The sequence below is a fragment of the Podarcis raffonei genome, chromosome 18, assembly GCF_027172205.1.
Source record: "Podarcis raffonei isolate rPodRaf1 chromosome 18, rPodRaf1.pri, whole genome shotgun sequence".
Classification (NCBI taxonomy): Eukaryota; Metazoa; Chordata; class Lepidosauria; order Squamata; family Lacertidae; genus Podarcis; species Podarcis raffonei.
In genome coordinates, this window is record NC_070619.1 from 4,354,191 (window position 1) to 4,366,772 (window position 12,582).

The following is a 12,582-nucleotide window of genomic DNA, read 5'->3' on the forward strand; positions in this document are numbered from 1 at the left end:
GAAGAAGCTTCTTGGAAAGCAGAGGCTGTTTTGCACTCGCTGAATCCAGTTTGGAAATGGGGAAGACAGGTGGAGCTGACCTGGTTAGGAAAGTCATCCTGTAAGTGATTGGGGAGGGAGAATGGTATGCACCAGAGCAGAACACTCCCCTCCAGGCCTCTGAACTTGCCTGAGGCCAGTGATGGCCAAACTTGGCCTTCCAGCTGTTTTGGGACTACAACTCCCATCATCCCTAGCTAACAGGACCAGTGGTCAGGGATGATGGGAACTGTAGTCCCAAAGCAGCTAGAGGGCCGAGTTTGGCCATCACTGCTGTAGGCCATGCCCCCTCTCTGTAGACCAGGCTTCCTCAAACTCAGCCCTCCAGGTTCTCGCAGGGAGGGAACCACCAGAAGTCTCTCAGAGGTGGACCTCAGTATCTGGGCTGGATGATGGGGGTGGAGACGCTCCTTCAGATACCGTATTTTTCACTCCATAAGACACACTTTTTCCCTCCTAAAAAGTAAGGGGACATGTCTGTGCGTCTTATGGAGCGAATGTGTGGCTCCCTTTCCAGCCCCGGCCTCTTGCCCAGGCCTCCATTGTTGAATGTTCTGCAGATGGAGGTTGTTTGTTTCCCCAGCGACATGTGACTGGTTGATTAGATTATCTGCCTGGGCTCCCTTTCCTTTCCTAAAGAAGCTGCAGAACTGTGAGTTGAACCCCATAAAAACAGGATTTTCCTCCTTTGCAAAGCAAGCTCAACAACTTTGAGCTGATCCTCAAAAAAGGGGGCTTTTCCCCTTTGCAAAGGAAGCTGCACAACTGTGAGCTGATCCCCCCCAAAACAGGACTTTCCCCCTTTCCTCCTCTAAAAACTATGTTCGTCTTATGATCAGCTGCGTCTTATGGTATACAGGGCCAAAGCCTTTTAGGGCTCTAAAGGTCAGCACCTTTAGGAGTCTCACGCTCTACCAACTGAGCTCCTGTTGCGTGGCAAGTCCCCCTGCCCCCTTGAGAAATGAAGACACAGGACACGGTATATAAGGTTAATGGGCGAAAAATGGCCACAACTTTATTGATTGCAGGAATTGAGCGGTATTGGCTTAGGCATTGGTCCTATCAGCTAACCGGCTTCAGCCCGATTGCATGAAGACCGGTGAGGGTTAACCACCAGTAGGGGGAGTCCTGCTGATGTACATCAAGTAGGATCTCACCCGGGGTCACCGCTCGGGGGCGTGCCTTAGGCCCAAACCTCCATAGGCTTCGGACAGGGCAACGCCCCCCGGAATCCTTTACCGGTCTACCCTTTGCTTTGGGGGGAAGGTGATGGCACTTCCTTCTCCCCCTCATTTGCAAAAAATACCCCTACCAATGCCTAACCGCCAATACCGAGAAGTAGTGACGATTTGCTACGAGGTAGGCAAAAAACCAAATGGCAGGTGCCAATTCGCCAAGTGGAAAAAATTCCTACCACGCCTCTTGACGGCGACCAACCGAAGTCCATAGCAAGGTCAGAGGAGAAACTAAAGGGCTGGCAGGGTGGGAAACGTGATCAGCTGGAGAGGTGAAGAGAGGGCGGTCCTTGGATGCACCGGGCATAAATAGCCCGGGCCACACCTCCCTGACCAGCTGATTGGCTAGGCAGGGAGCTGACGCGCCCGAGGATTCCCTCATCTCGCGGGGGCTGCAATTCAGCCCCCGCATGTGTGGGCCCGCAACCCCACCTCCTCTCCAGTTCGGAAGTGGCTTTCTCACAGTGGCCAACCAGATGCCCCAATGGGAACATAAGCACTTAAAAGCCCACTGGATCAGGCCAATGGCCTATCTGGTCCGTCAACCAGTTCTTACCATAGCTACCAACCCAACAGCAACCTTCCCCACTCTCTGTTTACAACAGCTGCCAAGATCGCATATAAGACCAGTTATTTCGACAATATATCTGCATTGGCATCATCGAAAACATTCAGTAACATTAACACACGCATTTCTTTTGAGCCGAGAACTTTGTCGCAAAATCTAGAAATGAGTGAAGTCCGAGGGACAAGAGCGTTCTGATCTGCGTCCTAATATCAGGGAGCGAAGTGAATTGGGTCAGTCCTCTTTGAAATGCCGGCGGAACAAAATTCCCCGCCCACCCTCCCTTCCTCAGGGAGTTTGTCAGAACATCAGAGGGTCTGATCGAATGGGGAAATAGGGTGAAGTTGCGTCGCGAGGATGTACCTGCCTCTTAAACCCATGTAATCACGGAAAGAGATTAAGGTACAGAAGAAAGAGACAAATTAAAGAGGCGGGGATAATAGAGGTCTTACGGTTTCTCCGGTCGGAGGTGATTTGGTATGTTTAGAAGCTATTATCAAATCATGTAAGCCACTGTGTGCTTTAGGAGAAACAAGATTATCTTGCGTGTACTTTTTAATGACATGGCAGGGGAGGGCTGTGGGGAGCGGGGGCTGAAGAATGACTGGATCCCAAGGGGTAAAATGTGCCAGCCGTAGCAGAGCAAGAGCAGAATTTGAGGTCGCCTCTCCTGCCAGGGGGTGAGGTTGGTTCTAGGGGTTAGGAGGGGAGTGGCAGGCAGTTCCCAGTACATTTCTGAGCACAATTCAAAGTGTTGGTGCTGACCTTTAAAGCCCTAAACGGCCTCGGTCCTGTATACCTGAAGGAGCGTCTCCACCCCCATCGTTCAGCCCGAATACTGAGATCCAGCGCCGAGGGCCTTCTGGCGGTTCCCTCATTGCGAGAAGTGAGGCTACAGGGAACCAGACAGAGGGCCTTCTCGGTAGTGGCGCCCGCCCGTGGAACGCCCTCCCTTCAGATGTGAAGGAAATAAGCAGCTATCCTATCTTTAAAAGACATCTGAAGGCAGCCCTGTTCAGGGATGTTTTTAATATTTAACGCTGTACTGTTTTTAACACTTGATTGGGAGCCGCCCAGAGTGGCTGGGGAAACTCAGCCAGATGGGCAGGGTATAAATAATAAATTACTACTACTACTATTATTATTATTATTCTACCATCGGACGTTGCCCTCCTTCTAAAGATGCAAGCTTTTGGGTGCACCTGACTCGCTCCAAGTAGAGTCATAGAATAGTAGGATTGGAAAGGGACCATCTTCTCCAAATCCCCTGCAATGTAGGAATCACAGGTGAGAACCCCTGGCAGGTAGCATCCCAACCCTTGTTGAGAAACTTCCAACGAAGGAGAATCCACCACCTTCCAAGGGAGACCATTCCACAGTCAAACTGCTCTGACTGCTGGAACATCCTTGCTAACTTTGAGTTGGAATCTCCTGTCTTGGAGTTTGAATCCGGAGCAGCAGAAAACAAGCTTGCTCCATCATTGATGGTGGCCATCTTGTAACTTTCCAGTCTTCTTCTTGTTGTTGTTTAGTCGTCCAGTCGTTTCCGCCTCCTCATGACCCCCTGGACCAGAGCACGCCAGGCACTCCTGTCTTCCACAGCCTCCCGCAGTTTGGACAGACTCATGCTGGTAGCTTCGAGAACACTGTCCAACCATCTTGTCCTCTGTCGCCCCCTTCTCCTTGTGCCCTCCTCTTTCCCATCATAAGGGAGCCTTCTCTTCTCATGAGGTGGCCAAAGTCTTGGAGCCTCAGCTTCATGATCTGTCCTTCCAGTGAGCACTCAGGGCTGATTTCCTTCAGAATGGAGAGATTTGATCTTCTTGCAGTCCATGGGACTCTCAAGAGTCTCCTCCAGCACCATAATTCAAAAGCATCAATTCTTCAGCGATTAGTCTTCTTTATGGTCCAGGCTTAACCATACCCAACTCAACCATTCTTCATCTGGACATGCTTTCCAGGTCTTTGATCATCTGCATACGTCGACCTCCTCTGCATACGTTCCGGGTTTGACCCAGGTTTGTGTTTCGAGGCCGATCTATCATATTTGCACTTCCCAAGGTGATGTGAGGACCGAAACACAGCCATGCTTCGAAATTTGCACTTCTCTGAATGGTGTATGCAGTTCTCCAACCCAGTCATGTGTGCAAAATGCAGTAGCACCTCGGCTTACGTAACCCTCTGGTTACGTAAACGTCATGCTACGAAAGCGGCAAACCCGGAAGTATCAGACCGGGTTTTGCTGTGCATGCATGCGCAGAAGCGGTCTACCGCCTAGTGCATGCTCAGAACAGTGATCCTTGGGTTGCGGAAACCTCAGGATCCGGCCGGACCTCCGGAACAGATCCCATTCACAACCAGAGGTACCACAGTAAAATAATAGTGATAATAATAATAATACTGCACGCATTCGTGAAAAATTATGGAAATGCATTATATTAGGGGGAATTGCTTTGCAAAATAAATGCATACGTTAGTCAAAGCTGCATGCAAAAGTATGTTGGTTAGGAGAATAATCAGCTCTAAGATGCTGGTGAATTTTAATGAGAACCGGACTTAAAGACTGGAAAAATGAGAAACAGAAACTGATATTGAAGAATTCCCGCCCCCCCCAAATCCCGACTTGTCTCATAGTCCCTGGCTCTCAGCTTCTGGCCCAACTTATGTGGTTTCCCATGTGTCACACCAGGCAAGTCGCCTCTAAAGGCTCAAAACTCCTGGCATTTCTGACTGCTGTTGCTTCTAACCTTGCTTCTTAGGATAGATCCACATTGCACATTTAAAGCACATGTGACGTGCATTTAAGGCACATGGCCCATAGGACCCTGGGAACTATAGTTTGTCATGGTTGTGGGAAATAGTAGCTTTGTGAAAACTACAGTGCCAGGGATTCTTTGGGGGCAAGTCAAGTGCTTTGAATGTGTGTCAAATGTGTGGTGCAGATCTGCCCTTGCTCCCCAGAAGAGGAAGGGATGAGAGATAGAGAGAACAGCAAAACAACTTTGGCAGACAATGGGTTAAAAATTCAAGGAGGGCCATTTCCTCACCCCTTCCCAGTTTGGTTCTTCCTTGGAGTGGCAAAGCGGGACCCTTTTCCTCCATAATTGCTCCTCTCTTACACATGACAGCATCTCCTCTGCGGCTTGTTGACATTTAAATAAATCAGAATCCGAAGGAGCGAGGAGATTGCCTGGGCAGGGAGGGGAGTCCAGAGCGGCCTGGGGAAGAGGGGAGAGAACCCTCAAGCAGCCGGAGCAGCCGTCACAGGCCCAGCTACTGGGCAAAGAAACAGCACTTCTCGCAGGAACCACCAGAAGGCTCTCGGAGGTGGACCTCAGTATCTGGGCTGGATCATGGGGGTGGAGACGTTCCTTCAGATACCGTATTTTTCGCTCCATAAGACACACTTTTTTCCTCCTAAAAAGTAAGGGGCAATGTCTGTGCGTCTTATGGAGCGAATGTGTGGTCGCTTGCTGGTTCCCTTTCTGGCCCCGGCCCCTTGCCCAGGCCTGCATTGTTGAATGTTCTGCAGATGGAGGCTGTTTGTTTCCCCAGCAACATGTGCCTGGCTAGATTATCTGTCTGGACACTGTAGAAAGGGCTCCCTTTCCTTTCCTAAAGAAGCTGCAGAACTGTGAATTGAACCCCATAAAAACAGGATTTCCCCCCTTTGCAAAGTAAGCTCAGCAACGTTGAGCTGATCCTCCAAAAAGGGGGCTTTTCAAGCTGCACAACTATGGGCTGATTCCCCCCAAAACAGGGCTTTCCCCCTTTCCTCCTCTAAAAACTAAGTGCTTCTTGTGGTCAGGTGCGTCTTATGGTATACAGGGCCAAGGCCTTTTAGGGCTCTAAAGGTCAGCACCTTTAGGAGTCTCATGCTCTACCAAACTGAGCTCCTGTTCTCACTGTGGCCAACCAGATGCCCCAATGGGAACAACTTAAAAGCCCGCTGGATCAGGCCCATGGCCTATCTAGTCCATCAACCTGTTCTTACCATGGCTACCAACCCAACTTTCCCCACTCTCTGTTTACAACAGCTGCCAAGATGGCATATAAGACCAATTCTTTTGACAATATATCTGTGTGATGGCCTGGGAATCTGCTTCAGAGGCTGAACCGGAGGAATCCCAGCCTGCACAGGAGTCCCTTCCTCCAGGACCAGCTGAGCCGGGGCAGGGGCTTGGATCTGAAGGGCCTTCACCTGTGCTGGATCAGGAGCAGACACCAGCTGAATCCGCTCTGGCTCCGGAGGTGATCAAGGACCCATTGCCTGCAGGTGCTCCTCTCCCAGCCCTGTCAGGGGAAGCTGAAGTTGCCTCTGGGTCCGGTAACCCTCCAGCCTCTCCTGAGCTGCAGAGGCTCAGGGCAGAGAGGCGGAGGGAACTAAGTTCTCTCAGGAGGAGTGCTTGCCTTAAGACCAGGGGAGGCGCGTCACCTGTGGGCTGGGACCGCCCTATGCCTCGGGGCAGATAAAAGCCAGCCAGCCCAGTCCCAGGTTGCGGGAGCAACATCGTTGGAAACCTGTTCCTGCCAGCACCCTGACCTGCTCTTCTGGAGTTCCTGACCACGCCCGGCTCCTTGCCCTGGACCCCTGTTCACCCTTGACGGACAGCCTCCAGACCCTTGACCCAGGACCCTCGACCCAGGACTCAGACCACGCCACACAGTAACCACCCCGGGACCAGCACAATCTGCATTGGCAACATCAAAAATATTCAGAAACGTTAACACATGCAGGGCCCGGGAGAAGAGGGGAGAGAGTCCTCAAGCAGCCGGAGCAGCCGTCACAGGCCCAGCTACCGGGCAAAGAAACAGCACTTCCAGCTTCTTGACAGGCGGGCACGAAAGAGAGGCAGCGGCTGAAGCACAGAATGCAGAAGACATGGTGTAATCTTCCTTGGGAGCACCCTAGGGATTACCCTGTTAGCTGGGGTGGTGTCATGGATTGGCTGGATGCCGAGAAGTGGGGGGGGGGACACACACCAGCTGGGGAGGCCCCAAGGGAAGAAGGCTCAGAGTCCCGGTCAGATGTTGGAAGACTGGGAAAGGCTATGGAAGAAAGGGTTTAAGTTTACTGCACGTACACTATTAAAAGAAAATATTATGAAAATGATGTATAGATGGTACTTAAGGTAAAGGGACCCCTGACCATTAGGTCCAGTCGTGGACGACTCTGGGGTGAGTGCTCATCTTTATTGGCCGAGGGAGCCGGCGTACAGCTTCCGGGTCATGTGGCCAGCATGACTAAGCCACTGGCGAACCAGAGCAGCGCACGGAAACGCCGTTTACCTTCCCGTCGGAGCAGTACCTATTCATCTACTTGCACTTTGATGTGCTTTCGAACTGCTAGGTTGGCAGGAGCAGGGACCGAGCAACAGGAGCTCACCCCGTCGCGGGGATTCGAACCGCCAACCTTCTGATCGGCAAGTCCAAGGCTCTGTGGTTTAACCCACAGCACCACCTGCGTCCCTAGATGGTACTTAACCCTGGTCAAATTAGCAAAGGTTTATCATACAAATGATCATCTATGTTGGAAATGTAAAGAAAAAGAAGGTACTTTTTATCATATGTGGTGGACGTGTCCTAAGGTGAAAGACTTCTGGGAAAAGATTTATAATGAGTTGAAAAGAATGTTGAAAAATACATTTATTAAGAAACCAGAAGCCTTTCTACTTGGAATATTATGATTGGAATTGCCCAAAAAAGATGTCAGGTTGTTTTTGTATGCCACTACAGCGACAAGACTTTTATTAGCCAAAAATTGGAAATTGCAAGAAATACCAACAATAGAAGAATGGCAGGTGAAGATGTTGGACTTTTTGGAGATGGCCGACGCGACTGGAAAAATCCGCGACCAGAAAGAAGAGGAGATACAAGAGGATTGGAAGAAATTTTAAAAATATTTCGCTAAATTCTTGGAAGTAATAAATAGGCTTAGGGGTAGAATAAGAATGTGCGTAGTAAATATTAAGGATTAGAATATTAATAAAGGAGAAGAGGTTAGTAAATGAAAAGAGTTAATATTATAAGAAATATGAAGTTGGAGAACTGTTATATAGGTGATATAATGAAATTCAGATAGGGGGAGGTTCCAGGAAGTCAGTTATCAACGTAATGAGAATTAGATATTTAAAGATATTTTAAGGTACAAATTTCCTCTGTGTTTAGTTTATTGTAATGTGTGTAATGTGTTTTTCTTTGTTATGTGGTTTGTTATGTCTTTTTTGTGATAAATGTGGAAAATAAATAATTTTTTTGAAAAAAACAACAACAGAGTCCTGGTCAGAGGGAGGGAGAAGCCTGGGAGGAAGAGGTGTTGGAAGCTGAAGAAGCAACAGGGTTTAGTGAGAAGGAAGAGGCTGAGGCAGAGAGCAGTCCAGACTCAGGGGCAGAAGATGGAGATGGAAAGGAAGGGGACCAAGAGGCAGAGATGAGGCAGGTGGCTGAAGAACCCAGGGCTTCTCCCCCTCCTGCTGTGACCAGTCCCACCGCCGATCTCTCAGGACCAGAAGAGGCATGAAGAGTGTGGAGCAGAGATGAACAAGACGAAGAAGTATCAGATTGTTTGGGAAGGACCCAGGAGAGGAGGAGACTTAAGGAACTGTGGAAAGGAGGAGACTTACAGCACTCACAACTGCCTTATTGGGGCAAGATCTACTGGGAAGAGTTGCTGAGATAAATTCATGACTATCTAAAGGCTGCTAGCCACAAGCGCTATGCTCTGCCTCCATCTGGAGGAGGTTCTGAAAACCAGTTGCTGGAGACCACAGGAAGGGCAAGGGCTCTTGGGTCTTGCTGGCAGGCTTCCCCATTGGGACATCTGGTTGGTCGCTGTGAAAACAGGGTGCTGAGCAGGATGCCACCATTGGCCTGACCCAGCCAGGCTCTCCTTACGTTTGTGTGAGAGTCCCATGACATTGTTTGCTCTCACTCCATCTTTCCTCTGCTCACCAGCCAGGGATGTAGTCAGTGAGTGATGTCATAAGGGGCCAGGCAGTTTCCAAACAACTATTGCTGAGAAGGTCGGAGGTGCAAGTGGTGGGAAGTGTGTGGACGGGAGGTGACCAACATCTATCATTGAAAAGCTCTTTTGGAAGCTGGCCCTGGAGAAGGAAGCGTCCCTTTGAGAAGCGTGTGGCTTGCTGTTGGCCTTGCCTCCGTGGTCCCAAACCAGCTCTCCAAGATGCGCAGGTGAGACCTGGATTTCCCACCAAGCTCTTCACCCCACCGTCCTTGTCCACGGAAGGTAACCTCCAAGATGCAGCTCTCGCTTCTCTCTCCTCCTTCGTTGGTGGCCTTTTCCCTGGTTCTAGAGGTCACCTTGGCCAAGCCGTTTGTCTACCTGGTCTACACCCAGAACTCCACCTGCCTCGATTTCAAAGCTGTCCCCGCTTGCTTCGGCCCTCCGCTCCCCCAACTGGGGCTCACGGGCTACCTTGTCGAGGTGGTGCCCCCAAATGCCTGCCAACCCCTAGTAGCCCCTCCGGTTCCGAAGACGTCTCCGCTGGGCTATATTGCCCTCATTCGTCGGTATGGATGTCCCTTTGGCCTCAAGGTCTTCCACGCCCAGCAAGCTGGCTACCGGGCGGCAGTCATCTACAACTTCTACTCTGATTTGCTTGTGAGCATGGCTGTTGAGGTAGAAGGTCCGAAGGAGAAGAAGATCTTGATTCCATCCCTCTTCATTGGTGGGTCAGCCTCCAAGGTGCTGAGGGGGCTGGTGCGTTCTGGGAACGGCACCAAGGTCACGACAGTGGTGCCTCAGGGTTATTACAATCCCTGCTGGGATGATGACATGGACATCTCCGTTTGGGACCCAGCTCACCATTACCTGCAGTTCTGGCCGGGCTACTGCACCCAACAACTGATTGTGGAATTCCTCCGAGAGTTTGGGTTCGTGATCCTTCTGAGCTTGGCAGTCAGCGGCCTGGTCTTCGCCGGATGCTTGAAGTGGTACCGGCGGAGACAAGGCATCAGGGTGAAGACCTTCAGGAGAGGCGACAGCTACGACCTCTGTGTGATCTGCATGGCAGATTACGAGGTGGGAGAGAAGTTGAAGATCTTGCCATGCTCCCATGCCTATCACAGCACCTGTATCAACACCTGGCTCCTCATCCAGCCCAGGAGTGGGAAGACCTGCCCCATTTGCAAGCAGAAGGTTGGCGTTGTGATCTAGGCCCGCCATGCGGGATACCGCTGGATGAAGGAAGAGGAGGAGGACACGGAAGGAGGGAGGCCCAACACGAAATATCAGAAACAACAAAATTCTCCCAAACATCAGCTGTTGTCCCCTTCCTTTTATTGAGATTCTGTGTCTGCATTTCAGAATTAGGTACAGATGTGTGCCCAGGGTCTGGGTGGGGTTTTTTTTTCCTTCTTCTTTTCCAAAAAAATAATAAATAAAAGTGCATGTCTCTTGGAAGCTCTGGCAGTCTGGAGGAGGTGAACCCAGGTGAATGGGTGACACCTTGGCAAACAGGTGAGATGTCAAATAGTTCAATGAGGTAAGGGCAGTCTGAAAGCACCTGGCTGTTTATGTTCCAAGATGGTGGCAGGAAATCTCCCTGCAGTGTGGAGGAAGTGAGAAAGAGTTTGGATTTGATATCCCGCTTTATCACTACCCAAAGGAGTCTCAAAGCGGCTAACATTCTCCTTTCCCTTCCTCCCCAACAACAAACACTCTGTGAGGTGAGTGGGGCTGAGAGACTTCAGAGAAGTGTGACTGGCCCAAGGTCACCCAGCAGCTGCAGGTGGAGCAGCGGGGAAGCGAACCTGGTTCACCAGATTACGAGTCCACTGCTCTTAACCACTACACCACACTGGCAGACAGTCCTGGGTACTGGTTGTGGAATTTGTGCCCCAAATTCCAAATCAAGCCGTGGTTGGCTAATCCCACACGACTGGCTTGTTGGTGACCACCAGGGAAGAATTCTGCCGGCCTGCTGCAGCCTCCCTCCTCGCTGGCCAATAGCCCACCTGAGAGCCACCGACTCATCCTTCCCTGTGCTCTGTCTGGGGGTGGAGCAAAGCAAATCCAGCATCCCCTGCAAATTGTGGGTGGGTGATTCATGCAGACCTGGAAGAGGTTCAGAAAAGGGCAACTGAAATGATCAAGGGGCTGGAGCAACTCTCCTATGAGGAAGGGTGGTGCTGTGGTCTAAACCCCTGAGCCTCTTGGGCTTGCCGATTGGAAGGTCGGTGGTTCGAATCCCCACGACGGGGTGAGCTCCCGTTGCTCTGTCGCAGCTCCTGCCAACCTAGCAGTTCGAAAGCACACCAGCACAAGTAGATAAATAGGTACGGCTGTGGCAGGAAGGTAAACGGCATTTCCATGCGCTCTGGTTTCCGTCACGGTGTCCCGTTGCACTAGAAACGGTTTAGTCCTGCTGGCCACATGACCCAGAAAGCTGTATGTGGACAAACACTGGCTCCCTTGGCCTGAAAGCGAGATGAGCGCCGCAACCCCAGAGTTGCTTTTATGAAAGTGAGTGCTGGACCATAAAGAAGGCTGATTGCCAAAGAATGGATGCTTTTGAATTCTGGTGCTGGAGGAGACTCTGGAGAGTCCCATGGACTGCAAGAAGATCAAACCTCTCCATTCTGAAGGAAATCAGCCCTGAGTGCTCACTGGAAGGACAGATCCTGAAGCTGAGACTCCAAGACTTTGGCCACCTCATGAGAAGAGAAGACTCCCTGGAAAAGACCCTGATGTTGGGAAAGATGGAGGGCACAAGGAGAAGGGGACGACAGAGGACGAGATGGTGGGACAGTGTTCTCGAAGCTACCAGCATGAGTCTGACCAAACTGCAGGAGGCAGTGGAAGACAGGAGTGCCTGGCGTGCTCTGGTCCAGGGGGTCACAAAGAGGCGGACACGACTAAACGACTAAACAACAAGAACAACTGCCCAGGGGTCCTTTACCTTTTTTTTTCTTTTTGGGGTTTTCTTGTTTGGGTGGTTTTTTTAGCTTAGCAGGGGGGGTCCATTAAGAGGGGGCATGGTGAATGTGTGCACAGAGGAAGTGGATAGAGGAACGTTTTCCACCCTCTCTCCCAACTCTAGAACTGGTGGACATTGAGTGAAGCTGATTCAGGACAGATAAGAGAAAGCGTTTCTTCATGCAGTGCAGAGTCAAACTCATTCCTGCATGAGGAAATGACGGTGGCTTTAAAAGAGGATTAGGGAAACTCAAGGAGGATGATAAACTTATCCATGATCGCTGAGCAGAGTGGCAACTTGCTCCTTCCACTGCCAGAGGCAGTAAACATTCGGATATCCACTGCTTGGATTCGGTTATCTCTCGCTTGGACTACTGCAATGCACTCTACGTGGGGCTACCTTTGAAGGTGACCCGGAAACTACAACTAATCCAGAATGCAGCAGCTAGACTGGTGACTGGGGGCGGCTGCCGAGACCATATAACACCAGTCTTGAAAGACCTACATTGGCTCCCAGTACATTTCCGAGCACAATTCAAAGTGTTGGTGCTGACCTTTAAAGCCTCGGTCCAGTATACCTGAAGGAGCGTCTCCACCCCCATCGTTCAGCCCAGACACTGAGGTCCAGCGCCGAGGGCCTTCTGGCGGTTCCCTCATTGCGAGAAGCCAAGTTACAGGGAACCAGCCAGAGGGCCTTCTTGGTAGTGGCGCCCGCCCTGTGGAACGCCCTCCCACCAGATGTCGAAGAGAAAATTAACTACCAAACTTTTAGAAGACATTTGAAGGCAGCCCTGTTTAGGGAAGCT

At 50.8% G+C, this 12,582-nt stretch overlaps 1 protein-coding gene across 1 annotated transcript; it reads left to right on the forward strand.

The window, feature by feature from the left end:
* Positions 1 to 8,741: 8,741 nt before the first annotated feature.
* On the forward strand, positions 8,742 to 10,119 carry LOC128405616 (E3 ubiquitin-protein ligase RNF167-like). The gene has a single exon (XM_053372420.1). The coding sequence runs from the start codon at positions 9,098 to 9,100 to the stop codon at positions 10,013 to 10,015; it is 918 nt and encodes a 305-aa protein (XP_053228395.1). The 5' UTR covers positions 8,742 to 9,097; the 3' UTR covers positions 10,016 to 10,119.
* The last annotated feature ends 2,463 nt before the right edge of the window (positions 10,120 to 12,582 follow it).

Bases quoted from the DNA above. Each gene is read 5' to 3' on its own strand.
- LOC128405616 (XM_053372420.1), top strand. From the start codon at position 9,098: ATGCAGCTCTCGCTTCTCTCTCCTCCTTCGTTGGTGGCCTTTTCCCTG.